Source organism: Maniola hyperantus, chromosome 13 (genome assembly GCF_902806685.2).
Source record: "Maniola hyperantus chromosome 13, iAphHyp1.2, whole genome shotgun sequence".
Taxonomy (NCBI): Eukaryota; Metazoa; Arthropoda; class Insecta; order Lepidoptera; family Nymphalidae; genus Maniola; species Maniola hyperantus.
In genome coordinates, this window is record NC_048548.1 from 6,577,716 (window position 1) to 6,604,843 (window position 27,128).

The 27,128-nt window shown below is 35.8% G+C and overlaps 1 protein-coding gene across 3 annotated transcripts in view; it reads right to left on the reverse strand.

Moving 5' to 3' along the window:
* Positions 1-15,783: 15,783 nt before the first annotated feature.
* LOC117987627 (uncharacterized) overlaps positions 15,784-27,128 on the reverse strand; it is a 43,230-nt gene continuing 31,885 nt past the window's right edge. The window contains exons 3-5 of one of the 3 annotated variants that reach the window (XM_069502430.1): positions 24,765-24,867; positions 21,090-21,187; positions 15,784-19,474 (exon numbers count right to left, since the gene is read on the reverse strand). In XM_069502430.1, coding sequence (XP_069358531.1) covers positions 19,353-19,474; positions 21,090-21,187; positions 24,765-24,867 — 323 coding nt within the window. In that variant the 3' untranslated portion in view covers positions 15,784-19,352. Of the gene's footprint in view, positions 19,475-21,089; positions 21,206-24,764; positions 24,868-27,128 lie in introns of all 3 variants that reach the window. The other 2 variants (XM_069502429.1, XM_034974656.2) reach the window with 2 other exon arrangements.

A 27,128-nucleotide genomic window follows, 5' to 3' on the forward strand; every position in this document is an offset into this window, starting at 1 on the left:
TTGTAAGTAAAATGAGCCAGAGTTTGCAGCCATTTCCGGTTACTACAGAGAAAACCCTAAGAGGAAAATTAAAGATTAATTTTATCTCGCTTACAAAGAAATTCTTAGTAAGTATATAAAAATAACAAGAAGGTGACAGACTGTCTGGCTAATCTACCAACACAGTTTAATCCACCGGATGTATCAGGCTGAAATTTGCCATACAGAGCTATTATGACACAAGGATTTTTGAAAATTCAACCCTGGGCATAAAATAAGGAGTTAAATTATATTTAAGAAAATCCTATATAGACTTTCGGTTGAAACTGAAGGAATACACGTTTCACGATTTTTGAATATTTTAAGGGAAAAAAGGTTCTTTAGAAGTAGAAGTGATTTTCAAGAACCTAACTCCACGAGGACGAAGTCGCGGGAAAATGCTATCCATGTTATATTTTCAGTACAATATTTGCTATCTACCTATCCACATCTATTGTTCAGCGAGTGGTCTTAATTGAAAATTGTTGGAAGCAGGCATGCTTTTAATTAATTATGATTTAGGTTCTACCTAATTGAAGCCAAGTTGATAACACAATATGATTTTCATCTTTGGAACACATCATACAGTCGGAATTTTTCCATTACAATATCCAATGAACCAAAATCTTAATCTGCTATAATCCGCTGAAACAGGTTGAATCTGTATGGTGCAACATGCAGCATGCGAAATGCATCGCCCGCCCTCCCACTGCTAAACATGCAGGAGGAAGCAGCCACCAGGCAAGCAACACGCACCACCACCACCCAGCACCACACAAATCCCAAACACACTCGTCGCACGTTTCGCCCCGAGCGACACCGGAGCAACCTTAGGAGATGTAGACTTTACAATGCACAATTGCAAAGTCATTGTGCATTGGTTCATTGTATATCATGGATTTCTGCAAAGTAACGCCTGCTTATATACAACACTAGCTTATGCTCGCGACTTCGTCCGCGTGGACTACAAAATTAATTTCAAACCCCTATTTCACCCCCTTAGGGGTTGAATTTTCAAAAATCCTTTCTTAGCGGATGCCTACGTCGTAATAACTATCTGCATGCCAAATTTCAGCCCGATCCGGCCAGTAGTTTGAGCTGTGCGTTGATAGATCAGTCAGTCATTCAGTCAGTCAGTCAGTCAGTCAGTCAGTCAGTCAGTCAGTCACCTTTTCCTTTCATATATTTAGAAGATTACAATTTTTTTTTCTCTTTATTATATTTTTTCAGGCGATTGGATTTTTTTTTGCTTTATCTTTCAACATTCCTTGTCAAGAATACTTACTTAGTTTATTTTTGCTTTTTTAACTCACCCAATGTAAGTTTAGCTCTAAAGACGTAGGTTAAGGTAACATACACGACACAATGAAATATAACATTATATGTATATCTACCTATTCAAAATTACATAGATATTGAAAATCGGGACTCGAATTCGAATACTATTCCTTTACCGTAGCGTTTACTAGCATATCAAACACAGTAAGGTTTAAAGAATAATGGTGCAGACTGTATAGTCGAAACGTAGTCCCACACTTAGATTAAAGGATTGGTCTCTGCTGCGCTCCGGCGGTTCTTATTGAATCACTGAACTCTATCTCCACTAATGGTCCAAGATCCCACTAACGCCAGACTTCCTTATTTTCTGAGAAACAAAATGTGTGAGATGAGTAGTGGTAGTGGGTACTTTTAATGTACGCATATATGCTAACTTGCACCTCGAGCCAATTTAAAGATATCAGTTGGTAAACTCACGTAAAAACATTACTAACACCATCGTACAAGAAATAACACTTTTTAGGGTTCCGTACCTCAAAAGGAAAAAAGAAACCATTATAGGATCACTTTGTTGGCTGTCTGTCTGTTTGTCTGTCTCTGTGTGGAAGGTAGGTCTTATAGCAGACATGAGGGGAAAAATCTGAAAATTGTGAATTTGTGGTTACATCACAAGAAAAAAATTAAAATGTGTTCCCGAACATTTATGCTATTTTCAACCACAAATTCAAGGTTTTCGCATTTTCCCCCTTTCTTGTGCTATAAGTCATTGCTACCTGCCAAATTTCATGATGCCCTATAGAGGTTGATTCCCTTGATGGGTAAAGAGAGATAATTAATTGATCCAATAAGGGTTCCTTTTTCCACTGAGATGCGGAACATTCCGCGATAACTCTAGACCAAATCTTAATAAGCCTTCTGAAATTCAGATGCCCATTGACTGAGCGTAGCGGGCAGCATAACTACCGTCTAGATGGACCAAAGCCAACATTTACATAAAGGCGTAAAGAGGTTCGGGGCACGACCATTTTTTTTATGCCGAACTCTACACCGCAACTGAGTTAACCGTGTGAGTAACTTAATCTTAAACAAGATATAGCACTATATGTATGTACTTTTTTAATTTGCACGACGGCCATTTTTAAATTTGTCATCTTGGTCTTTTAGTCTGGAAATTATTTGTTGTTATGGCGGTATTAGAAATACAGTCAAAATTCACTCAATGAAAACCAACATGTCAACTGTCTGTGGTCTACCTCATACGGTTCATGAAATACAGCACGCTGACAGACAGACGGACGGAGAGCGGAGGTTTAGTGTTTTGGTATGTACCTACCTAATGTTTTGTGTAGTAATAAAGAACTTATTTATCTATCTATTTATCTACTTACCTAGATTTCAACAATCGACCTCGACTCAGAAACGAAAACCAACATTTATGTTTCTTAAAAAATATAATAAAACTTTGTTTTCTCATTACCGAGATAGCTCTTCTAATTTTTTGCTTATTTACCTTACCTGGCAGTTCGCTTGTCCCTCGAACTCAGAAAGCAATAAATATTCAAGCGGACTGATTCTTTGGTAGCGAGAAATACACCGTATTTCAGTTACGGATTAAAATCGAGCTGCTTAAAATTGAAAACCAGACGAAGAGAAAGAAAAATTAAAATCTGTAGCCAATCTGTGATTCTATCATCATCATCATGATCAACCCATTGCCACTACTAAACTTTACCTTTGCCTAAACTTTAGGCCATACCTAATCCGTCACGCTGGCCAAGTATGGATTGGCAGAGTTCACATACCCTTGGAAACATTATGAAGAACTCTCAGGTTTCCTCACGATGTTTTTCTTCACTGTTAAAGCAAGTGATATTTGATTCCTTGCCTCCGAAAAGTTAGAGATGCGTGCCCGGGACTGAACCCCTGACTTCCCGCATAGGAGGCGGATGTCTTAACAACTAGGCTATCACGACTTACTAGGCTAGGCTTTTCCCATGCTATACGTCTTCATTTATATACCTACTTACCAAATACCGTGACTATAGCGCTCAGTGCACATAAGTGTTAGGACTAGGAGTACACTGAAATACCTACCAATAATTTATCATTACTAGCTTTTACATTAGTTTTATATTTTATCCAATTTAATTATCTTCGTAATTAAAACCCATGCTTGTAGAGAATATCAATATTAAGTATGTTGGCAGTAGCATAGGTACCTACTCATCTGATGCTGACTACAAAAGCCAGTAGGTACAGGTACGTACAGTCGATATACGAGTCTACGTGAGTTCGCTTAAATACATTTATAGGTAAAAGTAGGAACATGTTAATATTGCAATGTACTTGTTAGAAACCTATTTAGGTATTAACAATCTCTATCACGACAGTTTCCGTTTAGCTTTGATATAACAGACCCTAACAAACTAAGCTGACCATAGTTCATATAATTACCTATACGAATAACAAGTAATTGAAAAGTTTAAAAAAAATCCCGACTGCGGTTTGCACTACATCTTTTTCAGCCAGCACATTAAAGCGCATGAAATCCACCATTTTGCATTCATAATTCATAATATCATAATTCATAATAATTCATAATTTTAATATTATATCACCAGTATATAAGTGAAAACTGTAAGAGTGAACCGCGTTTCTACTTTCTGAATTTCTTTGTAAGTATTGTGTTTGTGCCGACAAGGATATTTTTTCAAAGAGCATAAATATTATTGTATTAGATCATCCTACGTAACTAGGTCCTAGCATGTATTTTCTTATTCCTTTGTTGCTATGCTTTGCCATTACACAAACGGCTGTACTATAAATGTATGCACTTACTTACATATATAATGTAGGTATAGTATAGTGGTTAAGCTTTCGAGTTCGTAAAGGTAGCTACTTTGTATTCAATGTAACAGTAGGTTTTGGTGAATTGGTGATAAATATTGATTCGCTTTTGCGCCCAATCGGTTTGTAGGATATCTAAATAAGATTTCCCTAGTTTTTTGTGGTATAAAGGGAGGTAAACAATGAAACACAAAGCACAAAATGTGTTCAAAATCCATCGGTCAAGCGATGTGCCCATTTAATTTACAGTAAGTAGTACTTACTTCTACTGCTCGTTGGGAGTTGGATCTGATAATGGGCATAGAATTATGGTCCTCTAAACTTTGTCAAAGTCAGTTCAGTTCCATAGAGGCTAGAACCAGAGTTACAGTTGGTCTCGCTTTTTAAACTAGAAAAGCTACACTTACCAAGGCAAAAGCCAATATTTTTAGTAAATACTAGCTTATACCCGTGGCTTCGCCCGCGTGGATTTTGATATTTAAAAATCCCGTTGGAACTTTTGATTTTCCAGGACAAAAAGTAGCCTATTCGTAGTAGCTCGTCCCCGAGATTCAAGATATCTCAGTACCCTTACAAACATTTAAACGCATGATTCTTCAAAAATCACGTGGCATCGCCACGATTTAAGTATGTGATTCCTTACAGTGTCAGGGCTGAGGAGTTGGGTCCTCGCGTTATATAATACATCATTCAGATTTATAACAGCATCATATCACGAATAAACCAAACGTAAAACCGTGATTACACCTGTAAGTTTTACTCACGTAAGTAACTTACATGATTAACTAACGACAAATTTACTAATGTAAACACACTTTTAAGTTAATTACGTAAGCTAGATCGCTAGTCCGCGATTAGGTACACCTGAAAGTTTTACTCACGAAAGTAGCTTACATGATTAACTAACGACTAATTTACTAATGTAAACACTCTTTTAAGTTAATTACGTAAGCTACATCGTTAGTCTGAGATTAGGTACACCTGTACTGGAGATTCCTTTCTTTTGCAGCTTTAATTCCTGCCTTAAAGGGCGCAGCTTGGTGCTTTCTTCATACAAACGTAGGAGGGTGATTACTACATTATTTGATATTGTTCGCTGAAAACTAAGTATTACATCGGTTTGTCTTGTCATTATCTAGGTTTAATGATATGTAAAACATTGAAAAAAAATTGATTTTAAAGTTATGAGCCTTTAAATATTGCTATTATAACACTAAATTTATGACAACTTTGTGCGTAAATAAATAAGATTATGAGTATGAAAGCTCTAAAACAATTTAACATTAGACATAGTTTATTTATTAATTACTTAATTGAAATAACTTTACGTTGCAAACATACATTTAGTAGTTTTTTCTCAAAAATACTTGTTCCAAACGACTGCTCAACCGTTTGCACGCTCTTGATCTCGGTATAAATCATCATGCCTCTCTCACCTTTCTAATACAATGCTAGGTGAAAAGCAAAGTAAACCCACGTGCAACGGCAACTTCAGTCGAGCGTACTGTGTGCCCTTAAGATGAAAATTGTTATTGTGACAAATCAGAAGTCCGTCAAGTGCAATTCTGACTCGCACACGAAGGGTTCCGTACCTACCATCGTTCAAGAAATGAAACTTTTTTTCATCGTGGTCATTTCGAAATTCTTATTATTTGATGTTATAGCGGCAATAGAAATACACAGTCTGTGAAAATTTCAACTCTCTACTTATTACGGTTCACGAGATACAGCCCGCTGACAGACAGGCGGACATACCGTAGGGAACCATGCTGAATTTCGGAATAAAAGGATCCTTTATTTTCCTCATAGTATGACCTCAAATCATACCAAGTTTCATTGGAATTCATTCAGTAGTTTCAGCGTGATGCGCGGCCATAATATAGACAGACAGACATACAAAATTGAAAAAATTAACGTTTTGGGTTCAGTATAGATTATATGCCCTCGAAAAAAAAATTCAAAAAATCTTCAACGAACAGAATTGGACCTGTTACAGTTTTATTATAAGTATAGATTTATGGTACCAGAAGACATGCAAAGTTTAATAAATTTTGTTCGTAGCGCTGAACATTGCGCTCGCATCTTAATTCCATTAATTATTATGTACGAGAAATTCATTTCTTGTTCGTCGGCTCTCCGCTACGTAGCAAGGCTTATGATTAAATTCTCTTTGATATCAACATTCTCATTTCTGATATAAATATGTACGTTGTTGGTTGTCTGCCATAAAAAGTAGGCATAATAACCCTTATACATAGACTCCACGGAGAGAAGTTAGTACGGAAAACATGAGTTCCTTTGTGATGGGTTGGTCACTCAAAGTACCTAAAAATCTTACTCAAAATGGGTAAATGCACACTGTCTTTTTATTTTTGTCATTTGTATGGAACTACGTAACAGAGAGAGCGCTACACTAACTTCTCTCCGTGGATAGAGTATTGTATGTTTGGTGACAAATATAACACTGAAGTTACATTAGGTAGATACCTACCTAACATGCTTTTGTAGTTGTCGAATCACGACGTTTGCACCATACTAAACGACCATAATAAATGATTCACCTCAACCATAAATCTCAACGCCCATATTGTCACGAGCTATAACCCATATGGAAAAATTATACTATATGTATCTCTGGCATAAGGCCTCTGAAAAGCTCATTTTCTCGTTACCTAGGAGGCTTATATATTGTATAAATAAAATGTAGCAACTGTTCAGCAACTTTTTTTTCCTTGAAATTAATGCATATACTAAAGTTTGTTACATCGAAGCATAAAAGTCGTTATGTTGTTGAATTTACCTAAAATATAATACGAAAAATTCTTTAAAATACCTTCAGTGGCGAGATGGTATGAACATCAACTGCAAAGACTTGTGTCTAAATCCGTCTAAAAGCCACGGGAATAGTAACAAGGCTCAGCATACTATTGACCTCTTTGGCATTTTTTAACTCATTTTAAATTTATATTTATAAGCTTCTTCGATAATGTTTTCCCATCTACACAGAAAGGGGTTTAGCGAGCCCACTATGCGCGGTCTTCCGAGAGATCGCGGAGCATCCGATTTTTTTGACTTTAGTGACTGTCAGCCCTCACGATGTTCAGTGAAGTCGGCTTGTACGCAAACATCAAGGGCGGCGTCTCACTGTACATATTTACGCCGTGCTATTAGTGTGCGTATTCCTAGCGGCATAATGTTGAATTTCTAGGTTTGAGCTTGGTAAGTTTTTAGTGCATGAATTCGTGTAATAATTGTGTGTGAAAAATTTAAATTTGTGTCCAACCATTAATGAGATATTCTCGAAAAACATTTGCCGCCAGGACTATGGCATCCTGGCGGCACATATTTTACCTAAAGGACGTACGAGAAAAAAATAGTTACGACAGTTAGTGTGTATCTAGAGGTAAATGCGTAGCTTAGCATCGTGCGCGCAAAGTAAGTAGGCCAATCTGAACACAAGGCGTATGACTGCACATTGTACAAAACAGATATCAGCCGGGCTTGTATTTTTAACATTTAGTCTACGAACTTCAGATTGGACGTATTTGTTTTGCGCACACTATTAATATACTGCGGAATAATAAGTAGGTACGTATGTGGATTTTACGGACCCAAGACCACATTTACCTACCTACGCTGACGGTCACTAAGTACGAACGTTGCAAATCTATTTAATCTTAGGTATCCATGCAATTCAGTATCTGCTCCGTGACTCCAAGCACCTAGAACTCGTCAAGAGCGTTCATGTTTCACTGCTAACGATGAATGATGGACTTGTATTATTAGATAGGTATAAGTACTCCTTATTATAAAACAGTTGCTATTAGAGTGTCACTATTTTATTTTGTTATCATTGTAGTAGGTGATAAAGGATAACGATTAGGAAAGGGTAGAATGTAGCATGATTAGATATAAAATACATGAACTAATAAGATTCGTTTCTATATAGAACACGCAATATTTTATTTGGCCCGCAAAAATTCATTTAGCTTTTATGTTTGAAGGGCTTTATTGTTTATTGCTTCTTTCATCAATTGATTGCTATCAGGTATAATTATTGTATGGTAACCACATCACTTAGTACTTTTACGGGATAATGGATAAAGCCATGTTTGAAGTTCTTCTATATGTGACCATATTCGAAATAAGGGAATCCGTCGAAGAAGCAGCGTAACTGGCCAAGTTCAACCAGCCTTGAAGCTGAACTGAAGTGTCGATAAACGTTGGAGTCATCTGGGCCTGGTATCCAGTTGTGGGGCTGTACCAGAAAGACCAATTTACTAATAATTCAGCGATTCCAAAATAAAGTGCTTAGGGGTATCGTCAATGCACCCTGGTACGTCAGGAATGTAGACATTCATCGCGATCTCCAAATGGGCTTCGTGGACACAGCTATTAGCAAACACGCTAAATCCCACGAACGCAGGCTCCATGAACATGTTAACGTCGAGGCTATCCAGCTCCTCGACAACACAGACCTAATACGTAGACTTAAGAGGACTAAGCCTTTTGAGCTAGTGTAGTTATAGTGAAAGTGTAGTGCTAGTGCAAATCAAAGATCACACGAACAAAGTGAAAGCATAGTGCTAGTGCAATTTAAAGAACACAAGAACAAAGTGTCTTCCAATAAGGTATCTTAACTATAAACTAAGCTAAGTCAATGGACAGATTCTTAGGTATAAGTACGTTTATAAGTTTAGGTTAATATAATATTGCTTATTAGCCTCTTTCATAGGCTAGATTGTAATGGTAGTAAAGTACTGGTGACAGTGCTTTACGACAAAAAAAAAAAAAAAAAAAAAATCTGGGCCTGGAATAAATTTTGGACTTCAGTATTCGAAATCGAAAAGTATTTTATTTCAACAAAAAGTATCTATCAAGAAAATTCATTTTCTACTATTAAAGTAATGCATAGTAGACGGTAAAAGCTGAGTACGTGCTTCATCTCAGTTAAATTTATTATTCAACAGAACTACAAGTGAAATTCATCGCTCAACTGATACCGCGGTACACTGCGCGCACATTACGCCCGTCTGATTCATGGCTCACCTCACTACACCGATTGCGAGCCCGAATACATTATTAATATTCACCACCACATATTATTTCAATGACCTACTTTCTTTCATCATCATCATCCTGATCGACCCATCGCCGGCTCACTATTAAGTACGTATTTCCTTTCAGAATGAGAAGGGGTTTGGCCACGCGCCAGGTCTTCTCAGACCTGGGCGCGTTTGGAACCCTCGTAGCTTTAGTTTTAAGTACGTATTAAGTAATTATCACCACTATATGATTTTACAAATTTACAATTTGGACCATCAGGAAGCGTAAAATTTTACCTATTCTGAATAAATAATTTAAGTTGAGATTTGCTGGCCAAGTGAGGATTGGCAGACTTCACACTTTATGGAGAGCTCTCAGACATGCAGGCATTCTTACGATTTTTTCCTTCACCGTTAAAGCAAATGATACTTAATTGCATAGAACGCACATAAGTACGAAAAGTTAGAAGTGCTTGTCCGGGATAGAAAACCTCCCGAAAATTCTTCCTTGCTTTCTTGACATCTTATGTTTTTTGACCGTTTGCGTGCGATTTTAATATAGAGCGAAGGCTTGTATAGTAATTTTTTGCTATTTATTACATGAAACTTTATGACTTCATTTAAAATATTTAATGCGTAATGTTACACGGCTTCATTTAAAAGAAAACTTTATTGTTTTTATTCTGTCACTATACTCAGAGATTAAAATAAATTACACTCTGGAGTTGATTTAATAGTTTTTTTAAAGAATATTAGCCATGTTAAATGACTAATATTCCCCTTTCTTCTCCGAGAAACTAAGCGTCAGGCTGGTGCTAGGAGTAGGTACGACAATAGTGCAACGGGCGGGGTTTGAACCTTTCGGTTTTCAGTCCACTCCTTTACCGGTTGAGCTATTGAGGCTCTGTTAAATACAGGTACAAGATAACAAAACAATTTGCTAGACTTTTCTAACTAGTTAATTCTAGATACTGTTATTATAAACTTTTGTGTAATACCTAACCGGATAAGTATTATTAGAGTTGTTTGTTTTTTTTTCATTAAAACTAACGCTGTGTTAGAATCACTGAATCGTTAGAATAGAAAACTTTTTGTATTGCATTAGTTTTTCTCCACAAAGCTTCACGTGACTTTACGATTATCTTTATAATAATCTATTGGATGATAAGTATTTTTTTTAAAATAAATATTATTACTACTATGATGCCGGTGATTTAGGTTTCCCTTCTAGGTAGGTATCTAAAAAATTTCAAAAATGGGGACTCTTTCTTCCGGGAAAAGAGTAGCCTTTATCACTCTCCAGTGTAAAAAAGTAATCGATCCGTTGCTCTGTTGCGGCATGATTGAACGACAAACCAACACACTTTCACATTTATAATACCCCTTATATAATTTTTAGTTCCATTACATTAGGAATACTTATTATACTTGTAAATCTTCCCTCTTTCACCATTGCGCATTGCCCTCAATCCTTTTGTGTCCAGACTGTATAATGTATGGTTGCATAGGTACATAATAAAGAGGTTCGTAATACAACAGGTTTGATTTCGGACTTCTCAGTGCAATTCAATAATCGGTTTCATTATTATCATTCAGAACATCCATTTCACGTGGAAGAGTTATATGTATATATAACTAATACTTATAAACACATTCATTTGTATATGGAACAGGTAGGTATAGTGTGCGCAAAACAAGTAGTCTAATCTGAAGTTGCAGCATGACGGTTTGCGCAGGTCATAGACAGGCTGAAATACACAAGCCCAAAGAGTATGTAATTACTACATACTCATTGTGGGCGCAGTCATACACCTCGTGTTTAGACTGGACTACTTATTTTGCGCGCACTAAAAGCCCATCCATGCAAAACCGGGGCGGGTCAACTATGCCTAAATGTGTTATTTTGAGTTGATATTTTTCTAGTATTTTGTTAAGGTTAAGTATGTGAAACACGCGATTCGCTGCGGATAAAAGCCAAGAGCTCTAGCATAATAATATAGTGATTTCCGAGGGCCCTAGTCTGTGAAAAGATAACGAAGAAGGCGAGGCTCCTATTGAATAGCATCCACTATTTATTCTATGATATCTTCATGAATAGTTTTTTTATAAAATACTATTCCAATAACAAGCTGCAAAAAAATACATTTTCCTGATCTTGACATTTATTAGTGGCTATAAAAGACACCTTTGGCTTTAGGCTTTTTAATTATTTATAGCTAGTTCATCGCTTTTATTAGGTACCAAATTTAAATAAAAATAAAAAAGATAGATGGTATATCTACACTATGTCTTCGTCCTTTACGCATTGTGAAAAGTTTGCATTTTCTACGAAAGCTTGCTTACACTTTAAAAACACAGTTTTGTATAAACCAGAATAGAAAATCGACATACGATACTGGTTAGTTTTCAATAAAATTTACTGCCTACCTTTTCTATATGTGAATGAACTGACATTTACCTTGATGATGCACATACTTTGTAGCTATAAAAGTTATACCTACTTCCCTTGTACTCTTTTTATTTATAGAAAATCGATTTACGTAGCTTCAAGCTTGCACACATAGGTCTTAGTTAGTTATTATGGCCTAAGAGCCAGCGCGTGCCAGACCATCCTTATTTTATAAAAGCTGAAAGTGTCTCTGCGTATTGTCACCTACATTGAGAGGAACGTTTGTTTGGATGTCTGTTTGTTTGGATCGTTACATTAGTAGTTACGCTCCTACCTACGTAAACACCTGCTATAGTTTCCTAAAACATACCTATCATCTACTGCCTTATTTAAGTGAAGGAAGTTGACTGTCTGTCTGTCTGTCTGTCCGCATGTCACAGGATTCTAGCTCGTAGACGAAATGAGTTACAATTTACAAACCAAAAATTTTGGTATTTCACTAATACCTACGAAAATTTTTGGTAGTTTGTGAAACCTTGAACGTTAACCAAAAATCGAACATTGAATTAGAAATTCAATTAAATTATTTTTCTAAAAAAATAGGGGGTCTCTAACATGAAAAAGGAGCCGACAAAATTTTCTTTTCTTACCCTAGCATGAGGGGTATCATTGCTATAACTCATTGAGTACAGTACGAATGTATTTTTTGATCTGTTTTAACTTAACAAATAAGGAAATGGTGGAATGTCAAAGTTTTAGACCATTTTTGTGACGGGGGCAATCTCAAAAACTAAACTAGTGAGGAATATGAAATTTCGGTATATTATGTACCGTATGCTGTATTTAAACAATAAATACTGAAAACAAATGAGATTATAAAATATTTTTTGAAATTATAAAATTCCAAACCCTTGCCAGGAATCAATCCTGGGGCCTCCCACTAATAAGACCACATCACTTACCACTACATCAGGGAGGTCGTCAAAAATATGTATCAACATAATATATTAGAGTGAAATAAAAACGGCGCCCACAAGATTATATTGTGTGAAAATATGAAGGTCGTTTTTACGAAGGAATTTTGCCTTTCATGATGGCCTTCGTTCGCCCAAGTGCCACTGAGGCTTTTGGCAGCAGAATTAATGAGTTGTTGAAACAACAAGCACTTGTAAATGTAGCACGTCAGTGGTTTGCAACGCGTTAATAAAAAGTTTAGCTGTTAACTTTTTAGGCTTCCGTACCTCAAAAGGAAAAAGGAACCCTTATAGGATCACTTTGTTGTCTGTCTGTCTGCCTGCCTATCTGTTAGTCGGTCCGTCTGTCTGTCAAGAAAACCTATAAGGTACTTCCCGTTAACATAGAATCATGAAATTTGGTAGATAGGTAGGTAGGTAGCACAAGTAAAGTATCCAAAAATTGTGAAACACAAAAAAAAATTAAAATGTGTTTATGAACAAATAATTACTACATAATATTTTCAATTTACAAAGTAAGATAACTATACCAAGTGGGAATAAGGATTTTATATGAAAGGGCTTTACCTAATTTTATGCATAATAGTTATTGATTTTTCGTGCAAAATAGTAAAAAAATACCCGAGTACGGAACCGTAGGTGCGCGAGTCTGACTAGCACTTGGCCGGTATTATTTTTATGGTACTTCATGACACTGTTTATGGTGTTTTACCGGCTATTTTTAAGTAAATCAGTGAAAATAGCGAAAATGCATTCTATGAGTCACATGGACTCTAGTCTAGATCTACCACATTAATTTAAATTAAAAAAATGTGAAAAACGCATTTGTCAATTTGAGGCTATTAAACAATTGTTTTTCTTAATGACAAGTTGCATGAAATGAATCTGTCGATTTTTACAGGGAAATCGTGTTACTAACCTAAATATTAAATTATATTTTTAAGTATTATGAAATTCATTTGAAAAACATTCTATAATATTGGTTTTTAGGTAAAACTTTGCATTGAACTGCTTTATTACTACTTAGTTAATATTTAATGAATCTGTAATTTAATGAAAGTAAATATACATACATATCTACATCTATTACTTACCTATCAATTTGTGACATATCGGCTTTTGAGAATAATAACCGCTGGAGCCGCAGAGCTTCTTGCCATCTCTTCTTATTGCTTCTTATAGTAGTTTTTTGTTTTCTTCTTTGAAGCGGTAGCTACGGTAGAGTAATGACGTGTCATCTTAGGAGGCTATAAAATTGATTATGACAGATTATAATGAAGATGTATAGGCCGTACAAAATGACTCCCCACGCGCCATTTTAACTCTATGGGTCAACTGTCATGTCAAAAGTACGGTTCACCTTTTAAGTAAGGACGCGTACGTGTTATACCTATATAAAAAATTCAAAGTCCTGACTGACTAACTGATTTATATATCAACGCACAGCCTAAATCGCTGGTCATGTCATGAAATTTTGAGGTTATGTTCTTTATAAAGAGTAGGTATCCACTAAGAAAGGTTTTTCGAAATTCCACCCCTCAGTGGGTTAAATAGAGGTTTAAAATTTATGTAGTCCACGAAGTCGCGAGCATAAGCTAGTGGTAAAATAAAATGGAATAGTTTTTGATTAAAAGCGGCTATGTTGGTATCCGTGCTAGAAGAACAAAGGTTTTACCTGTGATGTTTTCGTCGGGGTGAACCTCTAAATGCAGCGGGGTATATAAAATCTCATCCATTCTTCATAGGTACCTACAAGAGTCAAATAGAAAGCGTTTCTGTGTCACCCCTCCACAGCGGAGCGCACCACGGCCTATTTTCTTTTTTAATAGTAACAGTTTACTTTCTCAAGTCCCATTCACCTTTTCATAGAGTCCCATTTGTTAGCAAATGAAAAGTAAACACTCTTTACCGTATTACATTTATTCGAATTATTCGTGACAAATGACACATTAAATATATTAAGTTAACCTACGCTAAGTGTTATTTTGAGCTTACCGGTTCTCTCAATTCCTAAATCAGTTAAGCCTGCAAACGCAAGGCATGAACATACAGTCATGCGCACTGGGGGTGATCCGTCGAATATTTACAATATGACATGATTAAGTCGTATTTCATAATGCACCACACATAGGTACAGTAATTTTACAGTAGTAGATGATTATTACATACCTACATACACAGTACGTCTAATAGTTACACAGTCATCTCACTATTAGCAAACCAGATACCAATTAATGAATGTTTCGTAAATGATGGTAATTTTATCTATAATTTTTTATTCAGTTCTTGCAAACAACAAATGAATACTAGTTTTATTCTGATTTCTGTGTAATTACAATAAGTAATTAAATTAATAATAATTATTTATCAGTTATCTAATAATACAATTAAAATACTAAGTAAAACTAGAGCCTATAGGCAAGACAAAACAAATCCTAATCCACAGACAAAATAAATCCTTATTTCTCTTATAGACGAGTTTGCACTCCTAATCATACAATAATTATCTACTGTCTAACTTATGTTTTATACAATTCATAAAAAATGTTGACTATTCAGTCGTTTCCTTACATACTATATACGAATATTCGACATACAACGTCAAACATACTGACGAACATGGACACCTAGGATTAATTTATAAGTACAATAAGTATGCAATGGGTATTTTTACAACCATGAAGTAGACTTTGTTTCCATCTCTCTCTTAATCATTTCTGTATTTTTTACGGCAGAGACACTGCTGAAGGTAATTTCAGACTGCTTTATGTAGTAATTAGTGTCTTAGCCTTTGTACAGTGTCATCAATATTATTGTTTAAGTCCGGGAAAGATAAAGCCAGAGGCTATGTCGAATGCTTTTTAGTTCGATCATGACTTCAAGAGGTTGGCAGTGCATAAACAAATGTCACCATATTTAGAAAAATGCCTGTACACGTATGAGAAACAAGTGACGGAAACAGTCAGCTTACTGGCTATAAGTTTTCAAGATATGATATGGCAGTAGGTAGGTACAATAGTTTTTCTAGATAGGTTAAAATCACCTTCACCAGTGTCTATTGCCTTGACAAAGTGGAGGCAACTTAGTATAACTTTCATAGCCGGTCGCCCAAATGTGCTAGTAATTTAATTAAACAATAGGGCCGATTCTCTTGTACACAATATCTAAACTAAACTAAATTAACAGGTCTACATCTAGTGCTACCCTTTTCCGCAAGCAACACTATGACAGGGATAGCAATAGATATAGGCGTGTTATTTTAGTTTAGTTTAGAGATTGTGTACAAGAGAATCGGCCCCATTGCATTTGTAATTTGGTAATACTTATTAATTAACTAAAATAGAATCATAGAAACTTTACGATTCATATTCGGGTAATTATGTGGTGTTATATTTATTAATCATAATGTTATTCACCTTTTTACTTATGCAACAACAAGAGAAGTCTACATGCTGAGAAAAGTCTCGGTGGTTACGGACTTCAGAAAAGATGCAACTTCATCAAAACGTCAAAGTCACGACGATAATATAATGAATGACCCCGTATAAACTTAAAGTTAAAGTTCAATCTACTATGGTAGAATAGTTTACATATATCAATTTAAGTTTTAGGGATGATTTATGTCAACACGTGGCGTGCGCAGGCCGTGACATGTACAATGCGCGGACGAGGCACGGTGAAGCATGAACTGGTTCATATAAAATAAAATGTTCGTGATGTTTTGAATCCGTGCCCCGTCTACCGCGCGTCGTATGTGGCACGGCTCGTGCCCGCCACATGTTGGCTTAAAATATCATCCATTAAAATGGGTAACTTAGAACAAGATGTAATTTAATCTAAACAATTATGTATGTATATTTTTATATCTTATCCTTACCCATTAATTTAAAATATTTAATTAAAGTAAGTAGACATGACAATAATAAAAGCTGTTTACTAAACAAATGCCTAGTTATTAAAATCTCACAAAATACTTCTCCTGACTGACTGACTGACTGGTCTATCAATGCATACTAAAAAATCGCTGAGGTTAGAAACTTAACAAGGTTCCTTTTATTAAAATAACAAAAGCATCCACTAAGAAAGATTTTTTTATATTCCACCCCTGGGTTAGATAGGATGAAAGTCCGTCATTTTTCAAATCATATCCTTTCGATTTCGATTATATCACTTGTATTTGGATTTCGGTCCAAAATAAAAAAATACGTAAGTATTTTAGAATGTTTAGAATGCCATCCCGTTGTCGAAAGTTAGGGGATGAAAGTTAATCAGGAAATGCTCATTTTTCAAGATAGGTATCTATGAAAATTGGTATTTGGGCTATCGGGCAGAAATGATGAAGTACCTACGTGTTTTAGGATTTTTGGAAATTCCACCCCACAATTCCACTCGAGCGAAGTCGGGGCGGGTGAGCTGCGTAATAAATGGTGTTCAAGGCTTAGTAGCTTTTTGACAAAAAATATGAAATAGGTTAGGTTATACCTAATTATTTTCAAATGTTAATATATGAAGGGTACCATAAAGATAATAATGCATGTATTTATATTTTATAGTTATGTTTACATGACGCATATATGTATTTTGCTAGAAATAATTTTTCATTTATCAGATTTGCAAATACAAGAATGTAAGCGAATTATATGGTACCAATAACAATTAATGTACTATATTCCCGAGACGGTCATACCAGTCACATTCATATTTTTACAATGTACTTACATACCTATACCTTAGATAAAACATTTATTCCTAGGTTATGCCGGATAAGTGAAAATTAAATACGTCGTTAATACGGTAGGAAAACTTAATTGATGTAACCGTGACAATTTTCAATTTATTTAAATTCTATTTCTTTAATAAACTCATTTAGTGCCGCTACAAAAAGTAAGTAGGCACCCATTAGGTAAGTCTTAAATACCAATTTATGGTGTTTTCGTCGGTCTAAGTCGTTTATTAAAAGTTTAGGTACGGTATTAAGAAACTACTGTAACTGTACAAGTAAAGACTGATTACACGCCATTATAAACGTAATTAAACAGTTTATGGAACTTTTATTACTTGCAACTTAATAAGCAATTTACATTAGGTATGGATTTTGAGCAATTTTTGTGTTTTGTGCGCTTTATTTCCATGCCGAATACAGTAAAGGCATAAAACTAAGCTATGTCGATAGTTAGATTAATTACTAAAGCACCACAACTGTTTAAGGTGATTATCATAATATTATAACTTTACTAGAGCAATTGGATGGCATATTTAGAAACGTAGTATGATAGTTATGATGATGTGTTTATGTGCTTAAATCCACAGAATTCGTCTTACTTTTTAATCAACCCGAATATATTTTAGTGTTGATTTTCAGCAGTAATTGGAGTCATAGTCAAAATGTGACGCCATGGAATGGAATGCACCGACTGCTTAGTGCTAGAATGAAAATATTTAGTTAATAAATAAGTGTTGTAATGAAATACCTAACTCAAATAAAAAACTTAGGCAGGAACCTGAATATGAACTTAAATCTATAAATGCAATAAAAAACTATTTACGGTGTACTCATTAAAATCTTCTGAGAACGGTGCCTACCAATATTTTTTTGTTTTTCATTTTTCGTTTAAAAACCTCAAATAAAACAGTAATAATTAATACCACAGGGATTTCAAGTGACTTGGTCTATAGATAAATATATCAAATATACGTCATCCGAGGATGCAATAATCAATTTTAATATGTAAAGGTAGATATTTACAAACAGGCAAAAATTTATCAAAATTCTACATTAAATGTTACCGTATCGTTGTCTCACAATGTTTAATACTATCCTATTATGATGCAATTCTTTTAATTTTACCCAATTGACGCGCGAGAAACACATTGGTCCTAGCTCACTTTCCTCTTTTATTATTATCAGAAGCATCTTATTTTCAAATAACACAATGTAACAAATCAAGCTGTTTTTTACAAAAATACAGAACAAAAATTGGGATGGTGCCGCCTTACGTTCGGGAAAGCGTATTAATAAAACCTATTGTTAATTACGTCCCTTACAAAGTCTATAGAACGGTAAAGGCACGGTAATGATGTGTATTGCACTTATCATACGGGAACTTCCATACAAAACAGAGAGAAGAAATTCCTTCTAAAGGGTTCAAAAACGCTCTATTCTACAAGTCAAATCGAGGAAAGCATTTCAAGGCACATCCATTTAGAAATAACAGTAAAGTGGTAAAGTTAAGTGGTTAAAATCAGAGCGACCGCTAGAAGCGTGACCTACGACGAGAGAGATCCGTTATGAGATCCACAATGACACAATATTTCACCAATCCAATTTTTTTATTCTTTCATACTGATACAATATTAACACATTTGGATACCTACATACACAATATGAATATATCGAAATATTATACGAAGCTCATATGGTTCATTGAAAACTCGCACCTTGTCATACCTACTGCATTCAGATAAAAATCTAATAAATGTCTTCCAGTGTTCCAACACTCAGTCATCGCACATTCCGCCGTTTGCCACAGTCGGAATATAAAATCCATTAACTTTTTCGTGCCGACAGGAGGCCCGAGACGGCTGCGGTCAGAAGGGCGGCTGTCGTCTCGTGTCACAGGGCAGGTGCAGACAGGCGCCGCGACACAGGTGGCGCGCGGCGTGCAGGAAGGCGGGCGCGCGCGCACGCGGCGGCGCCGGCGGCGGCAGCACCGGGGACAGGGAGCCCGCGCCGGAGGGGCTCTCCCGGTCCGCCGCGGAGGGCGGGCGCTACACGTGCGTGCACGCGCCCGCCGCCACGGGTCAGCCGCCCGCCAGCACGTCCTCCGGCTCTGGCGACCAGCAGTTGTCCGACAGCCAGCACCCTACCACTACTGTCACCACCCCTATTAGCAATGCTAATACTATGTACACCTCCGCGTTTCCTGTTCAATCAAACATTATTTATTGATAATATCTCTATTCTCTACTTGCGTCCGTAACACGTATATTACTCTCGAAGACGTACGACGTACGATGTACAAATGATCCTTGAAATGTAAATGGTCCTGGCATGAAATTGAGTCGATCGGCACTAAAAAAAATTTAGTCATTTTCATTGATTTTTATGGATAATTCACGCTTGACCAAAAAATTGACTATGCCAAAATTATTTCCACAAAAAAGACCTAAAGATTCTTAAGACAGATTTCCTGTATCTCCTATAGTTTTGGATTTTTCCAGTAAAAAAACACACTGTGGCTAATTCCGTTGTAACTAAACTAAAATGACGCGTCTAAATCTATTGCTATCCCTTTCATAATGTTGCTTGCGGAAAAGGATAGCACTAGATTTAGGTTTGTTAATTTAGTTTAGTTTAGAGATTGTGTACAAGAGAATCGGCCCAACTGTATACCTAATATAAAATTTATGTCAATATTAATTTAAAAATTTGTCTTATTTGTATTTAAAATACAACGCTTGTAAAAACTCTGATACATCACTTAACAGAGCTTTACGAGCGTTACGCTTTCATATTCGTTAATTGTATTGTGGCAATTTACTGGAAATTGTACTGTGCTACATGTTCCTGTCAAAATATCCTATAGTGAACACTAAAACTTACGGTAATCGCGATCATAAACCAATCATGCTCTAGGCACCTCTACGGTCGTGCACGTGCCGTACGCATTATCAATAGTTTTAAGCAGTTATCGACATCTAGATTGTGGTCACTGAGAAGACGACGCCTTTGAGAACGTGACAACTGAATTTTGACGAAGACAAGAAAGGGCACATACTATTAGTCTGACCGCTTGACAATAAGCGTGGTACAGAAGATCGCGATCTTACTACGATACTAACCGCGATGTTGATAATTCGGATTACGAGTAAAAATGTTTTTCATTTGATTACTAGCTGTTGCCCGTGACTTCGTCCGCGTCCAGTGGAAATTGTCTTTCCCGTGGATTTTTTAAAAAAATATTTCATACAAACCTTGTTTTACCAATTACAAACACAACAAAAAGAATTAACCAAATTGATGCAGCCATTCGGAAGTTAAGTATGCCCGTACATACATTTCGGCAATTCATTTTTATGTCAACGTCCCGCGGGAACTGTCTTTTCCCGTGGATTTTCCAAAAAAAATCTTTCATACAAACCTTGTCCTGACAATTACAAACACAACAAAAAAGAATTAACCAACTTGAGGCAGTCATTCGGAAGTTAAGTAAACGCGTACATACATTTCGGCAATTTATTTTTATGTATAGGTACGTCCCGCGGGAACTGTCTTTTCCCTCGGATTTTCCAAAAAATTCTTTCATTAAAAGCTTGCCCTGAAAATTACAAATACAACAAAAAAGAATTAACCAATTTGAGTCGGCAGTCGTTGAGAAGTTATGCGCATACATACATTTCGGCGATTCAGTTTTATTTACATAAATTTAAGATATTATCATTATTTTTTGACGGCATTTTTCGACCGATGAATTTTCCTTAAATTGTCAGTCGCTCGTAAATATGGTAAATGTTGCTCGAAGCATGCTCGAAACGTACCGAGCTGCTTTCGAATGCCTAATGGCTGCCGGCTGCGCCACAGTGAATTGATGAGCGTGGGATCGCCCCGCGTGCGCCAGTCGCGGTATCCTCGCCCCCTGGAATACTGACTGAATCTGCGTACAAGCACATTAATATTAACGTGGATTTTCACAGTTAAAAATGGGCTATATAAAACGCATCGCCTCAAAAATACATCGGTAACGAACTATAATCTGTATGGTAGTCTCAACTCTCAAATAACATTCGCAATCATCACTTTTAATAACTCAATAAAACTGCCAAAGGCTTTGCGGCTGGAGCATAGCCAAACACTATGTTGAAAGCTAGCGGACCATACAAATTGGAGTTTTTACTGATAGAAGCGACAAAGCGAAATTGAATTGTTAGCGTTTTCCGTTTTGAGGACTTTACTTGCTTTCGTGCAGGATGCCTATGCGTACGTAAATGTGTATCATGCGAATGCAATCAACTACCGTGAGTCTTGCGTATCTAAAGCTAACTTTCAATAATTACTGTCAATGCGCGAATTACTTAGGTGTAGTTAGATTATATAAGCTGTACCATATTCTAATGAAATAAGACGAAGACAATTAGCATTACAAAATATTTTTACAAGTATATACAAACTGAGTCAATTGAAGCAACAAATATTAATTGAACAATTCAATTTCGCAAACCTTAAACTTTTAAATAGGTACATTATATTGAAATATTTGCCTGTAAAATGAATCTTTGCTTATTAAGTCTAAATACCAGTTAAATGTGGGACATCTCAAGTTTGTTATACGAGTAAATATATTTAAGTAATTTATATCCGTAAAGAGTATGCACTGAGTTTGCCTCAAATACCTACTCACGAATACCTTATCTACGATCAAACGTGCATTTATGTTGTTACCATGCAGTGGATCTATGCTTACATCAACCATCGGTAATAATCGATGGTTTACAAGAATTCTTCTAGAATCCGTATCAGCATTATGGTTTTTTATCATACACAGATTATTGAAATAGGCATATCGTTCTAAATAGTAAATTACTTACATTATCTCGTCGGAGCCGTTTCGTTGCGGATGGTAACATATAAAATAAAACTTACATATTTACATCCACAATGAAATTTACATCCTCACGCATATTTAGGTGGACCACTGTGAATTCAACTATATCACAGAAATCCATCTATGATATTATTATCCATAGGTGTACGTAGAGAAATTGTAGCTTATTTATGGGTCTGTGCTGCTGGTACTGGTTCTCTATTTCACAGAACATAAAATTATACTACGTTAAAAAGTTACAGGGGTATTTTCGTACTATAGTGCGGTCCACCTGAATGTGCGCTACAGCCTTTACTATTTTATAACTTATTCATATTATATAATTCATTTTATATGAATTAGTTCTGTAAACTCACAAAATCTGTCAGAAAACAATGGACTTAGTGTTAAATCAATGAGATTGCGTGATTGAACTAAGTATGTATATGGAGTTATTTTATTCTACTAATGAACACACAATTGACTAGACACGCATTATTTTATGTAGGTGTTTCAACCCAAGATGTTATTACTGAAGAACGTGTTTCCAATGGAAATGTTAAGAAACAAGGCAATACTTTTATTTTAAGACTTCGTAGATAACTTTTAAATACCAATAGTGGTTCAACCCGATTCGATTTGTCGATCTACTTGTACGTAAAAAACAATAGTGAACAACGAAGTCTGAATAAAAAATAAAAATAAATGATGACCAAATTTTCAGTGAATCAATAAGAACTTATAGAACGGAATTCTCGATATTGCTGCTCTCATAATGTTGCGCCGCAGATTTATCTTATCCGCTTTCTGTGACGTCAACTTTATACATAAGTTTAATAACTAGTTGATGCATTGCGGCATGCTTTGCGTTTGTACGTTGATGGTAGATGTGGTGGTTGATGACAGAAACCTTCACGTAAAACATTCGGCCAAAGTTTCAACTGAATAGGATGCGCGAATGCATAATTAACGAACGAATACATATTAAACATTTATAATATACTTCAATGACTTGTTTTATTGTTATAAAATGTTATGTATGACCAATAATAATATATAACTATAAACGCTTGCAGTAATGTAACAGGAAAACTGTATTTAAGCAATAACTGTTTTTAATCCAGTCTAGTAGTCAACAAAGTAGAAGCGAATTTTTAAGGATTCATATATTCTGAGCATTTGTAAGAGCAATATTAATAAGCGTAACAACAAGGAAGAAGAAAAGTCGATTTTAATTTCTTCTCATTACTTATAGTTGACAGTTGGCGCATTTGTTATTCTCGAGGAGTGTCAGATATAAGCTAGTCTTTAATAAATGCTATAGCCCATAAAGTTGCAGAAATTTTGCTTTTGTTTTCCAGTTTGGACTGAAGCACAAAGCAATTTGTACGGCTTATTACACTTAGCGGACATTGAAGAGGAACGCTGGAAAAGAACTGTTTAAAGCGTGTCATTTTTAACGATTTGTAAATGTAGATAAAATATATGCAGCTTTCGTCCAATAGATCTTTCATAAAACTGACACAATCTTTTATAAAACTGAAACTGAAGATTTTCACATAATTTATGGACGTCAGTATGCCGAATTCTACTGTAGACAGGTCGGTATATGTTTTATAATCTCGACTCCACTCTGACTACGTGAATCGCACCTTTTCTGGCCAAAATACCTATACTTAAAATAAGTAATTAATAATTACCTACCTACGTAGGTACCTATAAAGTATTTCTGAAAACTCCGATACTTTCGTTCCCTCGTGCGCCAGGTGCATCTTAAATAAACGATGCAAAATTTAGATCAGAAAATTCATTCGAAAACCTAAATATTTTTATGTTTTTATTCGAGAAACTGAATATTTTTATGTTGAATAATGTTACAACTCCTTACAATTTGACAAAATTACACTTCTTACATTATGTAAATAAATATTAAGATTGTTTTAACGGGTTTTAACAATTAGTGGTACTAGTAGCTTTGTGTTATACTTATTTCAAACTGGCTTTTTTTTCCTATTATAAAAAGTAGGAAACACGTTCGTCAGTTGGCGTTTTAAAGGAATTGTCAAGTTAGGTATACGCGGTCAGGATCAGTGATAGCACTGTGGGTAGTATAATGTTAGTATGAGTTATTACTTCTCGCTAACGTTTGATAGATTTCGAGCATCGAATCAATATAACATCATAGTTAAATGAATCATAAACATCTAAGTCCAGTCACTTTAGCTTTTAAAAAGGGATCAACCTCGGAATGAGAGGGAATAAGCTAAATATTGGTATATACCTTCATTTGGCGTTCTAAAAGTTGTCACAAAAGTCACATATTTCGTTTACCTATGCGTCGTAAGTTACTGAAGTTCAAATCTCTGTCCCTATTAATCCAACGATATTAAATATCTAGAATAAAATTGTAGAGCATAAAATTTGCGACATGAAACATTTTTTCATGCGCTCAACCGTTTTTACGATAGATGGCGGCGAGCGCGCAGCGTTCAGCCATAAATACATTATGCATTCGAAATCTATAAACGTTAGCAGAGATAATTTATTAACAAGTATAAATTATCTCTGACCTTAGCGAAATGTGCAAACTCGTATTAAGGGTACAGATATTATAGTTTGTGAGTGTGCGTACCTTCGAACGCCGCCGACGCCGGCGGGCGGCGCGGTCGTGTGCGACACCGCGGGCACCTGCGCGCCGCCCTGCACGCTGCCTTGCGGCGCGCACACACAACACCCTGCAGTCACACAACAAACAGCTTACAATAGCCGGCAAGAAATATTGTACATCGATCTTTAGAATGAGATTTCGGCTTTGTTTAGCGTTGTCTTTGCCACTCATACCTATGTGACGTTTTGTCGGTCTCAACGACAGAGACAACGGTCTATGAAACCGGTATCTCTTTCAAAAGGTCGATGTACAATATTTTCTGCCGCGTACTGTAATTAATATACACCATACACCCGCTTATTTGTTGTGCTTATAGATAAACTGTTGAATTTTATGACACCTCCCTTAGAATTAGGAAAATATACTTCGGGAAAGTTCTTGCAGTTATCTAGCGTAAGCTGTAATAGCCAGCATGCTCAAACGTTGATGAATGTCAACTTATCGCCAGCTCTCTACTGAGTACGAGTGCCCTCCCTGGACGCTGCCTTGCGGCACGCACACACAACACCTGCGGTCACACAACAAACAGCTTAATTATACACCCTGTTTGTTTGCGAACAACTTGTATAAACTGTTGAGTTTTGTGACACCTCCCTTGGAATTAAAAAAGTAGGTATAGGGGCTAACTTCGTCACGCCTTTCAAAGTTACTTTGATTTGGGCTTAAGTACAAAAACTCATTATCGGTAAGGTCCCCCAGTTTGTGTAATTAAAATCTAGCGTCAGTTATAATAGATTATATATATTATGATTCTATATACCAGTGGGCTCTCTACTGAGTAGGTACGAGTCTGAAAGATTTGGCCATAGTCCACCACACTGGTCGTGTACGGATTGACAGACTATATCATATATGTTCATTACTAATTATTACTTATTTACTACATAACTTAATTAAATAATAGAGTCCGATGCCTAACTGTAAAAACTGATGCGTTAATTCAAAACCATTTATTATTACTATTTGAGAATAGTCTTAATAAGATTTATTTATTGAATTGAAAATAAGATTCCATAGAGATCGAATCACGTCTTCTATTTTATTTTCCCGATAAAAGCTTCGAAAGGACGATATTCTTTGATTTGATTTACCTCCTCTTGTATTTGAATTTTATTCGTCAAAAGCAATTTAATAATTATTTCTTGGATAAGATACCTTTAGAAATCATTTAGATCGCTAATTTGTAAGTAAATAACAGTACCTACCTACCTTTCCAATTTTTTGTGAAGCTATATTATATGATTAACAGTAAAATAGCCAATTAAAGAATAAATCGATTGATATTATTAAAACTAACAATTAATAGAAAAAATAGAAAGGCACAAAGGAAATATATGGAATAGATATATATTTTTTATTCAAATAAAGTTTTACTTTTGAAGCGTCAAGCGAATATATTGTCGTTTAGAAATACCTCGTACAAACTATGTACCTAGATGGTATATTTTATTCACAAATCATCTTTAAGCGGAACAGATCTTTGTATACAAGTAGCATTCTATCAAATTAACCTTGATAGCAATTACTGAGCACTGAATGCTCTAACGCCTACCTCAGATTATTTTTCACTCGAACAACGAATACCTACTGAGAGAGCAAAAACCAACCTACTTATTCCACGGTGAAGTTAATTAATTAGACGGAAAATTTCATTCCTTATGCTCTGCCTTTGACGTACACATTATTAAGCTGCCTCTACGACATGGATGAAATAAAATTTATTTTTCTACAGAACGAAAATTGAAGAGAAGGAATAGTTCAAGCCGATGCGACGCGAAGACAGAAATAAGACAAATGTATCCGCTTTGTCAACAAAGCATTTCCGATTTTTCGCAGTGACAGATTTTTTGCTGGAGTCTTGCAGTCGCAATTTTTTTAAATCTTTTGTTAATATTATAAGTAACGAATTTCGCTATATGCAAAGGCTATAAGTAAAACCTTCAGCTCACTTGGTTTAGCTTATACCTACATACTAAAAAATTCACTATTATTTGGGCCTAATAAGTAGGTACTGGTACACAAAAGATACCTTGTGTTTGAGGTTTGAGGGGCTAGAAGATATTGTAAACGTCCGTCACGACAAAAATTATATCCAGAAAATGGCCGCCAAAATCCAAGAAAATAATAATATTCTCGTGACTGAATTTCGGCTACGGAGGGCAATCTCCGTTCTCCACAGAGATTAGCCATCTGCACGGAAGATCTAATAGTGCACAAGTGTGTACGCAAACACAGGTAGATACACTGTTTATTCTCTTACTCTCATACTTCGATGGGACGGCAATCCGACACGAGCAGAGATATATCAGGAACTGGACCGACGCGGAC